The sequence below is a fragment of the Arachis stenosperma genome, chromosome 7 (assembly GCF_014773155.1).
Source record: "Arachis stenosperma cultivar V10309 chromosome 7, arast.V10309.gnm1.PFL2, whole genome shotgun sequence".
NCBI classification, from domain to species: Eukaryota; Viridiplantae; Streptophyta; class Magnoliopsida; order Fabales; family Fabaceae; genus Arachis; species Arachis stenosperma.
This window is the reverse complement of record NC_080383.1, coordinates 61,426,472-61,442,557: the sequence shown is the minus strand read 5'-3', so window position 1 is coordinate 61,442,557 and position 16,086 is coordinate 61,426,472. Positions and strand designations below refer to the sequence as shown.

Below are 16,086 nucleotides of genomic sequence, written 5' to 3'. Positions count from 1 at the left end.
AGAGTATACCAAAGGCTTTGAGCACCATTGTCTGTGAGTAACTGAAAGAAAAATCAGAACTTAAAGAGGGTTCCCTAGTTAAGTGCTTGTGGTGTTTTTGTGTCAAGTGAAGTTTGAGACAAAACATTTAAAGTCACGGTTAGACTCGAGGTGCAAAGCACCAAAGAAAAGAGAATTAAAAGGAATTTGCTGTGTTCAAGGATTAAACTGAAGTACAAAAGATTAGAGAATTCATAATATTATCGGGATTCTAATTCCGAATAACAGTGACATCTTTCTAATTCAAAGGAGAATGGGATGCCAGAACTACTCAGGATTGCAGTTGTAAACCCCACTTCAAGAAGAGACATGAGCTTAATTGAACTCTCACTCATGCAAATTCACATCCTAAGCCTATGTTAGTTTTGGTTGCTTGAGGACAAGCAGCAATTCAAGTTTGGTGTTGTTATGCGTGAGCATCTTTCCTATCTTTTCCTAATGAATTTGTATTTAATTTGTCGAGTTTAATCAAGAATCAATTATCTTTTACCCACTATGGATGCTACTTTGAATCATGTGCAATTCTATTTATTTTAGGTAGCATTCGACTGGATTTGATGGAGTTTCCGCAGAAAAAGAGAAGAAGGCGAATGATGATGTCAACCCTGACCTCTCTGCACTCAAACCTAAATAACTCGAGTTACAGAAGTCCAATAGATGTGATTTCAGTGGCATTGAAAAACTAACTTTCAAAACTTTCTAACGATGTATAATAGTCCATACTTCTCTTTCACCAGTTCTGCCAAGGCTGCGCCTAACTTGAGATTTCTCAAGTTAGGCACAAGACATCAACAAGCACGCACAAGGAGTAGGCTGCATCTCAAGTTAGGCATAACCTATTTTTAAGTAAGGCGTAGCACTCAACATTCCACGCCAAGACACGCTGCCCACTTCAAGTAAGGCGCAGCCCGTTCTCAAGTTAGGCGTTGATTATTAAGGAGTCAAGTGGTCCCCAACTCTCCAAGAAGCCAGCATGCAATCTCCTATTAATTCTGATTTAAACTTTATTTTATTAAAAATAGAAAGAGATATTATTTAGTTTTAGAAATTATAATTTAGATATAAAAGGGAAAAGAATCAGCCCTTCGCTCTTCTCTTCTCTTTTACCTCATTTCGCAATTTACAGTTTTTACGAATCCTAGTTTTCTCTCTAAACCATGAGTAACTAAACTTCCACTATTAAGGTTAGGAGCTCTGTCTATTGTATGGATTGAAACTATTATTTTTATATTTTAATTCATGTACTGATTTATATTTCAAGAATTATTTTCGTTCTTTATTTTATGAATTTGGGTGGAACGGAAGTATGACCCTTGTTCTAATTGAGTTCTCGTATAACTTGGAAAAGCTCTTTACTTGAACAACAACTTGAAAATAATTTCTCCTAAACTTCTAATTATCTGGACTTAACGGGATACGTGACATATAATCCTCTTATATTTGGGTAATTAGGACTTTTGTGGCATATAAACTAGAATTGAACTTCACCCTCTAATTGGAATTAAGTGACCAAAGAATTGGCAGTTGATGAATTTTAGAGGAGACTAAAAAGGTCTAAGGAATTAGGGTTTAGTCACATATAGTTTGCCATGAATTAAATCTTGCATGATTAAAATAGTTAGTAAGAAAAGTCAATCCGAAAAATAGATATCTCTGAAGCCTTAACTGTTTCTCCATATATATTTGACAACTTGTTTACTGCTTGCTTTTCTGATTCCCTGAATTTACTGTTTATGCTTTTGAACTCTCAAAACACCATTTTCTGTTTGTCTAACTAAGTAAATCATTTAACCATTGTTGCTTAATCCATCAATTCTCGTGGGATCGACCCTCATTCACTTGAGGTACTACTTGGTATGACCCGGTGCACTTGCCGGTTAGTTTGTGGTTATAAATTCCGCACCACCCATCAACTACAGCACCTTCTGCCCCAGTTTTTCCATCCCTCAGAACGTGTGTCCTTCTCCTACCTGAATACCTCTTGGAAGCCCGTTTCTTGGCTGTCTTTGGAGAACAACATGGACCATCTTTACTTGGTCCAACCTTATCCCTATTATTTGGGCCACCCTTGCTTGATTCCCTATTTGGGCCAGACTTCACCTCACCATCTGGTCCATCCTTCACCTCACCAGCCGGACCAACTTCACCTTTCCAACTGGATCCTGACTAGCTCTCTTCCTTGGTGACACCATTTTTTTCTTCTTTTTCTTCAATATCTCCTTCCTTTTTTGTTCCTCACTATCGTCACTGCTATGAGTATCTTCATATTTCGGAGGAGGTGACTTATATGACTCATCCTCAGTTGTTTCATACCCATCACTTGAGGAAGACGAGTCACTCGGAATAACCTCCTCAACTTGCATCTCCTCATCTACAACTTCTGGCACACTAACCGGATGATCAAAGTAGATATAAATCTCGTTTGTCCCCTTATTTTTACTCTTGTTATTCCTTATGTCATTTATCTCAATATCATCCCTTATTGCATGTAACCCAAATTCTAAGTCAGGTGCCATGCTATCAAACCAAAACATAGTCTTGTACTCTCTATAACCCAACTCCTTCAGTAACGTTTCAAAATAAAAAAATTCACCAAATCAATGTTTAAAGGTGGCCACTTCTTCACTTTTCCATCAACATATTCTAATTTGCCCTGTGCATTCCTCTTAAAATTTCTTCCATGATGAAAAACAGGAACTACTTCAAACTCATCCATCTAAAAATTATTATTACTAATCAAAACCCAATTCATGACATTTTATCTCACTGTGCCAATGATCTAAACTACTAACAAACAACATTAATTATTTAACAAATTAATTAAAAATATTTTTAAAAACCTACAACCAGGCAATCCATTTCAACCTACTGAACACTGCAACACTAACATGCAACTTAGGAATAGGGATTGGATAGTGCTAATGTTTTAGATGTCCGAATTCGTTACTAACCTTAATGGCGACCCAAGCTGCCTCCACTGCACGACGTCAATGACTCCGTCAAGTGTGGAGTTAGAAGAGTCCTCCGAGTCCTTCCTGGCGGCCTTGTCAGCACCAACACTAGCTATCTCCACCACTATCTATCCTTTTGCGCAAAGAAGGTTACAGGGATTTTGGTTATTCTGTAAATATGAGTTAGGGCTTGGGGGGTTATGAAGGTGAGAATGACATTTCCTCATTCTTAACCTAAAAACGGCGGCGTTTTTGAATGTGACAGGGGGACAAATCGACCCCTGTTCATTAACCCTAATCCACGTTGGAACTTAACTCTGGACTAACTGTCAGATCAGCGTCGGTAAGTGCCACATCAAACTTTTCCATCAACTATGGACGGGGGATACAAGAGAGGGGACACGATGAGTTATTTTATGCATGGACAGAGACTAGCATGGATTACTTTTTTGGTGAGGGGTCGCCTTGTCCTAATTTGAAATGGACAGGGACCGGGATGGATGTTTATTCTAAATTTTAACCCTAAATAAAAAGAATAAGTATTAAAATAAAAAAATAAATTTAAATTAAAAATAGAAAATAAAAAATAAAAGAATAGATTGAAATTAAATACAAAGAGAAACACCTTTTTTTTATCTAATTTTTTATGCAACAAAAAACAGATTCACCCCACGTATTTTATACACTTCATAGTTTAGGAATTGAATCGAATAAAATTACTCAATTTTTTACCTAATTTTTTGATACCATAAGAGAGAGACTTACTCAACTTTATTTGTCTATACCGTAGTTTCATCACAAAATCAAAAAGAGTTTCTCACACCTTTAATTACTCAATGAGAGCTACATTAGTTTAAGAGGTATTTATAACCTTTTATTAGATTACAATTAAAAAGAAAAACTAAACTCCCTAACATAAATTAAAGTCCAATTTAATAACTAATAAACAAATTTAAACTACATAAAATTAAAGTAAATATTCTAATACTTAAAAGTATAAATTAATACTACTAAATAATATTTAAACTCTTCATATCACGAACATTTAAAATACATAACATTTTCTTTCTCTTAAAAATCATCTTCGAATCTTATAGTTAAAAAAATAATATATAAAAATAACAAATACAAGAAATACAATTTTTTTTTCTTCTTGCCTTTTTTTTTCCCTTTTTTTGTTGTTGTTTTGAATCAAAAAGAAGGTGGATTCTATGGTGTAGAAAGGAAATTGTTTCTACATGTGTAGAATGATAGGTGTCAATGCATTAGTAGTTTATGTTGATGGCTCTTGGATGGGAAAGAATTAATTAGAGCACACAATTGTTGATTCATTGGACCCACAAAAAAAAGAGAGTGTGTGACATTATATATGTGTCATAGAGACAATTTATTAGATTTTTTTATTTTAATAAATTAAATAAATATTTTATTTATTAAAATAAATAATTTAAAAAATTATTACCATGTAGACGAGATATATGTATTTATAAATATAAAAATATATTTTATAAAAATAATAAAATTATTAATAATTTAAATTAGACCAAACTCATAAAAATAGAACATTTCAATTAATATGGAAGGTGGACGATCTTAACCGTACTACTTCCATCCACCGGCGTTTTTTATTAGAATTTACACTAAATCAATTCAAATAATAATAAGGCTAGATTCGAATCCCCAACACTTGCTTAAGCAAACTAGTGAGCTAACCACTAGACCAAGTTCATTAATTAGTTAGTTAAAACCGCCTATTTCTTCTATTATTTTGAAACTGCTCATCTTTTCTATTATTTGAAACTGCTTATCTTTCTTATTATTTGAAATATTCTATTTTTAAGAGTTTGATTTAATTTAAATTATTAATATTTTTATTATTTTCAAAAAATATATTTTTATATTTACAAATATACATATCTCGTTTACAATAAGGATATATTTACGATAAAGAGATATATGAAAATTAAAAAATATACATATCTCGATACGGATAAAATTATCTCGTTTACAGTATAAATAAGATAAGAGATGCTGATGTATTTTCCTAATAATTTTTAAAATTATTTATTTCAAAAAATAAAACATTTATTTAATTTATTAAAATAAAAAATTCCCACATATTATTTGATTTATTGTTAATAAATATGTGTATCACTAATCAAATTAGAATTAAGTCCATTAGATGAAAAAAATTTTGAAAAAAAAAATATTTTTTAATATTAACCAAAATATTTTTTATAGAATTTAAAAAAGAAAAAGATCTGGAAACTAACTTACTTTCACTCTTACAATTATTACTATTAAAAACGAAAGAATGTATAATTTAAGTAATAGGTAATTACTATTCATTTACCGTGGTTAACAAATTTAATTTGTTTTTATAATTATATGTCCTAAATATATTACTAATTATTTTTTTATTTTTAATATTTTACATGTTTTAATTTATAAATTGAATTGATAATTTACTATAATTAAAGGTATTCCATTTTTTTAGAAGAAAATATTTAACTTTGAACAAAAGACTAAATTAGAACGATATAAAATATTTTAGACAAAAGTAAAATATTTTTTCAATTGTAATTGAATGAATTGAAAACATTAAGGACAAAAGTATTTTACCCTATTATTAAATATTTGAAAATAAATAACAATTTATAATTGAAAAAATATTGTTTGGTCCATAATATTTGAACTAAATTCTAATTTTATCCTTAATGTTTAAAATATTTTATTTTTGTCTAAAACATTTTATATCGTTCTAATTTAATCTTTTGTTCAAAGTTAAATATTTTCTTCTAAAAAAATGGGATACCTTTAATAATAGTAAATTATCAATTCAATTTATAAATTAAAACATGTAAAATATTAAAAATATAAAAATAATTAGTAATATATTTAGGACATATAATTATAAAAACAAATTAAATTTGTTAACCACAGTAAATGAATAGTAATTACCTATTACTTAAATTATACATTCTTTCGTTTTTAATAGTAATAATTTTAAGAGTGAAAGTAAGTTAGTCTCCAAATCTTTTTCTTTTTTAAATTCTATGAAAAATATTTTGGTTAATATTAAAAAATATTATTTTTTTTTCAAAATTTTTTTCATCTAATGGACTTAATTCTAATTTGATTAGTGATATACATATTTATTAACAATAAATCAAATAATATGTGGAAATTTTTATTTTAATAAATTAAATAAATATTTTATTTTCTGAAATAAATAATTTTAAAAATTATTAGGAAAATACATCAGCATCTCTTATATTTTTTATACTGTAAACGAGATAATTTTATCCGTATCGAGATATGTGTATTTTTTCAATTTTCATATATCTCCTTACTGTAAACGAGATATATGTATTTGTAAATATAAAAATATAATTTTTGAAAATAATAAAAAATATTAATAATTTAAATTAAATCAAACTCTTAAAAATAGAATATTTCAAATAATAAGAAAGATAAGCAGTTTCAAATAATAGAAAAGATGAGCAGTTTCAAAATAATAGAAGAAATAGGCGGTTTTAACTAACTAATTAATAAACTTTGTCTAGTGGTTAGCTCACTAGTTTGTTTAAGCAAGTGTTGGGGATTCGAATCCCGCCTTGTTAATATTTGAATTGATTTAGTGTAAATTCTAATAAAAAACGCCGGTGAATGGAAGTAGTACGGTTAAGATCGTCCACCTTCCATATTAATTGAAATGTTATATTTTTAAAAGTTTGGTCTAATTTAAATTATTAATATTTTTATTATTTTTATAAAATATATTTTTATATTTATAAATACATATATCTCGTCTACATGGTAATAATTTTTTAAATTATTTATTTTAATAAATAAAATTTTTATTTAATTTATTAAAATAAAAAAACCTAATAAGTTGTCTCTATGACATAGATATAATGTCACACACTCTCTTTTTTTGTGTGGGTCCAATGAATCAATAATTGTGTACTCTAATTAATTCTTTCCCATCCAAAAACCATCAACATAAACTACTAATGCATTGACACCTATCATTCTACACATGTAGAAACAATTTCCTTTCTACACCATAGAATTCACCCAAAAAGAATACCAAAATTTGTAGGCAATGACAAAAAAGTAAAAATATCATTAGGACCTGCACAAGATGACAAGAAAACCACCGCTTTTTTTTATTGAAATTGAAAAATAAAAATAAAAAAATGTAAGTAAAGAATATGCAAGACCAGTGAAAATACAATAATTTTTTTTTTATTTTTACAAAGATACAAGAAGAACAAACATAAACTAATCTAAAACTCGTCAAAAGTAACCTTCATAATTATGCCTTTATAAAACTAAAATAAGTTGCATAGTACTCGTTATATTCAAAAAATAAAAAATTGTGACACAGCTATACATTAGTATGACCGTGTACATGATAGTCATAAACTCATAGTGGTTAGTTAATATTCAATGGCAGTGGCCCTCTATTTGATCCAAAAATTCTCTGTCCAATTAAGACCAATAAGTTTAATCACCCACCATTTTGAATAAATCACATGCTTTAATAATTAAGAAAAAAGCAGGCAGCTAGGTATCCTATGGAGGGGGCAGAACAATACTTTAAACTACTCTAACCTTAATATTTTAGTAATTACATATATGATTAAAGTAGAACAAAATATAACAATAATCTTAAAGAAATGTGTCTATCTGTCTATCTATCTATGCGTAACCTATAAATATCCTTAAAAAACATTCTTCCTAAGATCACTACAAGCAACTTTCCATCTGCAAGATGCAGAAAACAAACCAAATTAACTGTAAAATACATATTTATATATATATAGATCAAATTAGAATCCCCCAACAATGGTGGGTACTGAGTAAAGTCACTATAATAACTGATAAAAAAAAAATCCACTTTCCTTTTCTCTTTTTCTAACACCACTGATAAAACTGAAGAACTATCACCACAAAATCAGAAAAAGAATTTACCTAAAGGATGATGTTATTTTTAGTAGCCCCTGTGCTTTTTGATCTCCCATAACATCAAGACTAATAAACATACATAGTCTTGAGGTAATAACTATATAACCGAAGGGAAAAAAAAGAAAAAACATAGTAAGTTAACTAAGAAGGTTCATCAATTTCATCAGTTTTGCTGAATCTGCTGCTTCTACTGAAAGCTTGATCCTGGTGTAAATATTGCAAGATTAGACCATCCATTGCTACCATTATTCCAACAGCTTGAATCACCATTATGCATACTCAGAAAGCTCTCTGCATTATTGCCATTGCTCTGAACATCCAACCCTGGATTTCTACTAGAATTCGAGCTCACTGGCGGCTCAACAGAACCGATCGAATTCACATTCACTCCGAATTCATTCATTTGCACCATTTTAAGACTTGATCCATTTGAATTCAGACCCTCCAATAGGCTCCCCAAATGGCTAGTTGCCAATAGGGAACTGAAGCTTAAGCCTGGGCCTTGATCAGCCACAGTAGGCTGGGCGGCGTAGGCCTGGGCCGAGTCGGATTCAGGAGCGGATGAAGCAGCCTGTGCTGGAGTGGAAACGGATGGTGAAGGGGATACTGATGATGATGATGGTGCAGATGATGATGTAGGGCGTTTGGAGGAGTTGTTGTTGGTGGATGATTTTTTTGTGTTCTTCCTGCTTCCACCACCAACTGGGATGTTCCTAAGAGCACCTCCTTTGGTCCAATACCTTCTGCAATTCTTACAAAAATGGCGTGGCTGTGAGAGATTGTAGTTGTTGTAGTAGCAGAATTTGGTGTTTGTTGAGTCGCAACGTGGGCATTTAAGTTGTTCTTGTTCAGGAAATTGGGGTTTGATGGGTTGAAATATTGTCGGGTCTTGCATTCTCTCCTTATAATACTAAAAAGCACTTCAGTATTTAAGCAAAAGGGGTTTCATCAATTTGATAACAAAGTTCAAAGTTCAAACCTTTCAAGGGATTGAATTTGAGGGCATGTGAAGCAAGCAACCCTTGATGTGTTAAGATCTGAGTTCAGGTTCAGGAAAACAAAGGTGTAAGCTTTTTTATAGTACTAAGTAGAAAGTGGAAAGATGACAAGATAATCAATCAGACCATGATCCCAAAAATAAAAACACATAAAAAGTGTTGTTGTGGTTGGTTGTGTAACATAATCTAGAAGCAGTTCCAACAAAGTAAAGTAGTTTGAAGAAACAGATAGAAGCTCAAAGAGACAGAACGAGAAAGTTACGTGGTTGGTTTGATGAATGAACTTGGAATTGGAAGCTTCTCTTGTTGCCTTGGATTTCTATGGATGGATCATTATACCAGCTGAAAAAAAAACATGACATAACAAACAAACAAACAAACAAAAGCAGAGAGATTTAACTAAGTTCAGCACAAACACAAACAAAGAATGTTCAAGAGAAAAAAAAATAGGAAGATATTTGAAAAGCCTCAAAAACCTTGATGATGGAGATTATTATGGAGTGTGATGACTACCACTAACACACACCCTCTTCAAATAGAAAGAGAATAGATACACCTCTCTCTCTCTCTCTCTCTCTCTCTCTGTTGCAGTCACTACTCACTACAAGTAGAAGGATTGGCTTGAATCTTGAGCTCCTTTTTCTGGGCATTCACACATCGCACTTAACTAAAATTTAACAGTATTAGTGGGGCGATTAAAAGTGTTAACTTTCATAAAAAGTCATGTTTTTGTATATTAAAAACTAGTAACTTTATTTAATTAGTCAACGGGTCAATGACCAAAGTAGACCACGGAATTAGTCGCTCTTATTATTATTACATGACCGTATGAAAACTGCTCCTGGAAAAAGTAGTAATAATATAATATAACGTAACAATAAAATAAGAAAAAAGGGACGCCAATAATGTAATTAAGATATTGATAAAGAGACAAATAAGAATATTGAGATGGGAGAATCGAGTGTAAGGTCATAAATTCTTATGGTTATAAACAAATGGGATAAATAAAATAAAATAATCTTCCTTTAATATAGAGGCATTTGTGATATTAGAATGTCTCCATCAACTTAATCACCTTAATTAAAGACACCAACCACAAAAGACAACTAACTAATAACCTCATTACTCGATAGTCTATACTCTATTATCTACTAGTAACGCATTTTCAGGGGGAAAAGATATATAATATTAATAGAAATTTTACCGACTTAAATCTGGCTGAGCCAAGCCGTATATTTGGCCATGTTGGGAAAGCCGCCGTCAAAAGAGTGGCCCATTGAGCCCACACGACAGGGCTTGCGTGTGGACAAAGCAATCAACACCCATCATTTCGTGGGTTTCATCATGAGATCACGGCCGTTGAAATATCACGCAAGCGAATCAGAGACGTCAAAGTGTCGAGCGGTGTAGAATGTGTGCGAAAGTGGGTTGCGTTGAGTTACCGTCACCCCATCACAGCCAATGCCACAGGGGACACGTGGCAGAACCCCATGAGTGGAAGGTGCTCGACTGACAGCTGGAGCAGCACTGCAGCAACAAGTTTCATAGCAGGAATGTTAGAGTCACACGCCGGTGACATTTTGAGGAACAGTTGTGGGTCCCACGTTTTGTCATTTTATTGGCTGCTTCAACTTGAAGCCGTAGATGTTTGACCCGTGTGACTGTGACGTGGTGATGGTGAAGAATGAGGGGTAAAAAGCTTAAAGGGAACAAGTGGGTCCTACATTGTGCGTTGAATTGTTTGGACGGCTGTGATTTGATTTGGGTTGATGGATTGGAATTGAAGAGAGGCACCGTCCTCGTGCGCATAGGCGAAGGATTAGGTGGCCCCCATTTACTTCAAATGCGGTGATTGATGATCAAGTTTGACACGTGTGCGGCTGTGATGTGATTAAAAAAATACATCTTGTACTAAGATCAATATTCTATATATAATATAATGTTTTATGATTAAATTGTTGTGCAGCCACGTCCTCACTAATTCAGATTCCACTACTTGATGAATCAATAAGGCCACCAACTAATGACACATAACTGGTTCCATGTTATACGATTTATCGTTGGAAGTTACATGTGTGTGACCAACTACTGTTATTATTGTAATAAGTGTATAGAATGGTGGGATAGTAATGAATCAAATTAGAACATGTATAAAAGATTTAAAAAGAGAGAGAGAGTAGTGGAGGAGTGAAGAGCAAGTTGAAATGAAGATACAATAGCACGAGGAGTTGTGATGGGAGAATGGGACCCCCCTCCTATAACATTGTAATTCTATGCATGTGGACGACTCTTAATTTAACCATTTTCAGATGCACATATATGTATATACAACTTTATCATTACAACGACATTTTCTTTCATTTCAAGTTTAATTTTATCTAATATAATGACTATAAATTTGTAGTAAAAAAACTATAAAAATCAATAGGTTTATTAAGTCTTCAATTTAATATTGTCCTTCTATCTCATTACATAGTGTTTAAGTTAATAATATATATAAAAAAGGAGTCTACAGAAAATTTTCCATCCAAGTGCTATTGAATAATGTAGGGCATATATCATTAGGACATGTATAAAAATAAAAGAAAAAGTCTAAAAACCAATTACAATGTAAACCAATTCAATCAATTTTTTTAATTTTAATTTTAAAATTTATAAAATTAGAATAGTAAAAGATTATTTTTTTATTTTTTTTTGTAATGAACTTATTTTTTTAACGGGTTGACTCCAGTTTATTACACCCATAATTAATTTTCTAACTGAATCGAAAATAAAATAAAAACGAAAAACAACAAAAATGAGAAAAAATTAAATAACATAATAATAATAAAAAAATTAAGCTAACATAAGTACTTGAAGAATGAAATAACCATAAGCAATGTAACAACCTGTTCATATCCTGACCCAAAGTAAAGTCAGACCCATTAAGTATAAAGGTCTGCGAAAGGTGACCTCTTTTACTTATTCGACTTCTTTAGAGGTCGGACACGATAAAGAGGTCCAATTTTACTTATCTAAATAAGTAACTACCTCACCAAATCTTTTCTACTATCTCTACCTCATCTAGAAGAAGATTTCATTGAACTCCCAAAATAAAGATAACGGTTATCCACTAACAAAAGTGGCTATCTACCCTACTATAAATACACGGACAACCTTTAGGTATATTCAAATTTCAATCTACTAAAATTCTGCCTAAAATCTTTGCTAATTTAAGTATCGAAATCTTTTGTAGATACAACCTCTACCTCCTCACGAAAAATTCAGACAATAACATCTCTTGTAGATACAACCTCCACCTCCTCACGAGAAATTCAGACAATAGCAGTCAGACACCAAAAGCAAATCAGATACTACCAATAAAAAAGTGTGTACTTTACATTCAGGCTCAAACCACCATTATTTCAGATAACCATCGAAGCACAGCCCATGTGTTGTTTATAGCCTCGCCAGTTGTGTTATTCCCATATGAAGGATTTTTATACTTCACATGAAAGTGCGATAAATAAACATCAAAAGAATTGACAATAACTTTTCATCAACTTAGTCATATCATGAATAAAAATTATACTAATTCTCTTGCATTTAATGAAGTGGAAATCCAATTGCATTGTTTGAGAGGCCATGAAAAAATCTTGAGTAGTTGGCGGCTACACAAGGACATGATCAAAACCATTGGATTTGGTCACAGCCGCATATGAAATTAAGCACTTTTTGGTTTTTGCACATGAAGTGTACACACACACATGCATGTGGTGTTTGTTTGCAAGTGATTACTTATATATTGAGGTGGAAATAAACAACAAACAAGCCTAACAAACATGTTTCACATATAGAATATAAGATCTCAATCGCTTGAAAGTGACCTCTACATACACACTTCCATTGAGGGTAAAGAGAGTACATATTCTTTTCCAATATCTTGTACTATTTTGCATTTCCACCTATGTACATACATATGTATATATATATTCTTGGTTCTTTTTAACTAACTAAAGAAGAGGTGCAACTTAAATGAGAATGTGATTCTGTTTTTTTTTTTTTAAAGTCTCCATTAGGCTAACTTGTACATCTCAATCTCATCATGCATCTTAAATGAAAATGGGACCGCTGTAGAAATCTACAGCACCTATAATATATTTTGTAACAAACTCATCTCAAGATGCTTAATAATTATTTCAAGAGAAAAAATATTATTTTAGTCTCTAAAATTTTGATTAAATTCATAACGTTTAAAATATTCTATTTTAATTTTATTTTAAATATTTTATTTTGTTTTATTTTAATTTTTGTTCAAAACTAAATTTTTCTTTCAAAAATACATATTTTTATTATAATTTCCTTCTGTCAACGATAAAATTTATAATTGCAGTGGTCATAACAATGATAATTGTAGTAATTTGAGCGAAAAATAGTTGAAGAGTAAGAAAAAAAGATAATAATAGAAAAAATAGTGTTAAAAAAAAACAAATTTTGATTGTGATCAAACAATAAAAATAACACAAAATAAAATATTTAAAACAAAAATAGAATATTTTATACATTAGAGATGAAATTGAAACTTAACTAAAATTTGAAGACAAAAATAATAATGTTCCATTTTTCCTTAAGCTTATCAAATTTTCATTATATTCCATCCTCTTTTAGTTTAAGATCATGGGTAGTGAATTCCCGAAAATGCCACTAGCATCCGTACCAAACAAGCAAAGGAGAAAAGCTAGTTCATGATGATTTAAAAATAGCCTTGAAGCAACATCATCAAAATATCTGATGAATCAATCAAAAGAGATGGTATAAAACTTGATGATGAAAATGATCTCACTAGCAATCTCAATAGATGAATGAGTAATGATTGAAATAGTTAAACATAGTAGCCAGTGAATGTGAATCCTCTACCAACAATCTCACCCCCCCAGAACCATGCAAAACACTCTAGTCCAAACAAAGCACCAATGCCAACATCTTCTATGTTTAGATCATGTCTGTTCTTCACTATGTTCTTTACATAATCCAGATCCTTCAAGAATGAATTGTACCGAAGAGGGATGCTGCAGAAATCAAGGAGCAATTATATTGTTATGGATCTCAACATTCTTTATTTTTTGTTATTCTCTTATGTAAATTTATCAACAATTTAGAGGGAATTGAATTGATCAAGAACCTTGCAAGGCGAGTATAAAACAATTGTTTAGCCAATGATTGGCACTTTTCAATGGTGGGAGGCTCTTGGATATAGTGTCTGTTCTGTTCCAACAATAGCTTGTAGTAGGAACCTCCATTCTTAGCAACAACTTGAGAGGCTTGTGTCACCTTTGATTGCAACTCAGGAATCCTTGATGCCATGAATATGATCTAAACTAAAGGTGCAACATTTATCATAATAATCATGTGGACATTCTAAATGGAGGCTCTATTTCAATTATTGGATCATACTCAACCTATACTTATATATATATATATATATATATATATATATATATATAAGGACATGCTGCCATATGGCACCTCAATTAGTAAGAGAATTGTTCAAACAAGAATAACTCATAATTTCACAATCTTAGTGAAGATGTTGAATTCAGTTACTTTGGTTACCGTTTCTACCGCTAACAGATGACCAACTCAGTGTTCAAGGATTAGTGGATTACCCTTTTTACCAAGACCAAGACAGTTTTATTAAGGATTTGGAGGTTTATCTAAATCTTTTGGCAAACCACTATGTTACATGTATCTCAAAACTAGCTACTAGTATAAAATACATGTTAGAATATAAATATACATTAAAAATAAATTAAATCACACATGTATTCATACACAAATATATTGATGGCTAATTTTAATGGTTGATTTTAATATACGAATAGCATTTTTATTCGACAAAAGATAGATAGTTTCTAAACATTTAAACTATTAAATGGTTTTAATAATAAAAAATATTTTTTAAGTATTTAAATAATTACCAAATAACTTTTTTTATTTTATTTATTAATTAGTCTTTCATATATTATTTAATTTTAAAATATACTCTTTATTTTATAAATTATTATTTTATTATTCACCATTCATTTAATCTTTGTTATCAACAATTTGAAACCGTAAAGAAATAGAACATTTATCAATGTAGACTTTAATTATAGTTTGATATGTTTTATGAATATGATCATGAGTTCGATGTAAGAAGTAAGAACTACTTCAATTAATTTGAATTTTCAAACTTAAGTATTATATTGTAAAATTAAGATTCAATCTTTATTATTCTTTTGAATTGAACTGTTATTGAAAAAAGAAGAAGAAACAACATGAATTATTTGAAAAAAAAATTATATAATAAACTATATGTTTGATCCGTTTGAAGGCGCAAACAATCAAAAATGCATATTTGTTGTCAATACAGTCAATTAAAAAGATTTTTCAATCAATTGGTTATATATATATATATATATATATATATATATATAAAAGAATAGATTCTAAAGATATTATAAAAGAATAGATTCTAAAGATATCTAATCAATTGTTTGCCGACTCAGAGTTTATCAAAAGGTAAATTAGGTGTTGGGAAAGGATGGGATTAGGATTTGCGACCAAGAGTAAATTAAGAATTTTATCAAATTTGTTAAACAAAATCAAACGACAAATGGTCACATTTGTTAAATTTAAAAATTATTCGGAGACCATTTTGTCAATAACATCTTTTAAGTACTATTAAATTTTTTGGGTACTGATTTGATATTTACCTCCTGTTCATATCCTGGCCCAATGTTAAGGGTCCAGGTCCAATTAAAAGGCCTAATCCAATAGATTAAGCCTAGCTAAGCACCGACCTTCACATAAGAAGTCGGTATTCATCACGACTTACTCTAAAGAAGTCGGACATGAGATTAGCTGGGAGATAAGCACTCATTCAAATGAGTAACCGCCCCTAAAATCTCTCTTAAGCCATATCTTAACCTCCCTAAGATAATGGGACGGTTAACATCCTAAAGATACGGCACTACTTCAACGGTAGTTATTGGCTCACCACTATAAGTACACTGACACTCCTCAGGTATTTCTAAGCCCAATACTCTCTAGACCTGCTCACACCCTTGCTAACTTAGGCATCGGAGTGTCTTTGCAGGTACCAC

General features: G+C 31.0%; 2 protein-coding genes across 6 annotated transcripts; both read right to left on the bottom strand.

Moving 5' to 3' along the window:
• Positions 1-7,789: 7,789 nt before the first annotated feature.
• On the bottom strand, positions 7,790-10,067 carry LOC130942023 (dof zinc finger protein DOF3.1-like). Of its 5 annotated transcripts, none has more exons than XM_057870699.1 (4): positions 9,439-10,039; positions 9,225-9,304; positions 8,944-9,001; positions 7,790-8,865 (listed from the first exon to the last, which is right to left on the bottom strand). In XM_057870699.1, the coding sequence occupies exon 4, from the start codon at positions 8,857-8,859 to the stop codon at positions 8,152-8,154; it is 708 nt and encodes a 235-aa protein (XP_057726682.1). In that variant the 5' UTR covers positions 8,860-8,865; positions 8,944-9,001; positions 9,225-9,304; positions 9,439-10,039; the 3' UTR covers positions 7,790-8,151. The 5 variants fall into 5 exon arrangements, with proteins under 5 accessions (XP_057726682.1, XP_057726679.1, XP_057726678.1 ...); XM_057870696.1 differs by having other exon boundaries at positions 7,790-8,874; positions 9,439-10,022; XM_057870695.1 differs by having other exon boundaries at positions 7,790-8,707; positions 9,225-10,067.
• Positions 10,068-13,578: 3,511 nt separating this feature from the next.
• Positions 13,579-14,381, bottom strand: LOC130940934 (uncharacterized). Its single transcript, XM_057869223.1, has 2 exons — positions 14,124-14,381; positions 13,579-14,010 (listed from the first exon to the last, which is right to left on the bottom strand). Exons 1-2 carry the CDS (start codon positions 14,303-14,305, stop codon positions 13,824-13,826), a joined length of 369 nt encoding a protein of 122 aa, XP_057725206.1. The 5' UTR covers positions 14,306-14,381; the 3' UTR covers positions 13,579-13,823.
• Between the last annotated feature and the right edge of the window lie 1,705 nt (positions 14,382-16,086).

Coding starts and splice junctions, on each gene's coding strand:
- LOC130942023 (XM_057870695.1), bottom strand. CDS start 9,324: ATGTCATGTTTTTTTTTCAGCTGGTATAATGATCCATCCATAGAAATC. Junction 9,002..9,224: donor TCATTCATCAAACCAACCAC/GTAACTTTCTCG, acceptor ACCTGAACTCAG/ATCTTAACACATCAAGGGTT. Junction 8,708..8,943: donor CAAATTCAATCCCTTGAAAG/GTTTGAACTTTG, acceptor TAAGAATTGCAG/AAGGTATTGGACCAAAGGAG.
- LOC130940934 (XM_057869223.1), bottom strand. CDS start 14,305: ATGGCATCAAGGATTCCTGAGTTGCAATCAAAGGTGACACAAGCCTCT. Junction 14,011..14,123: donor TTTTATACTCGCCTTGCAAG/GTTCTTGATCAA, acceptor TGATTTCTGCAG/CATCCCTCTTCGGTACAATT.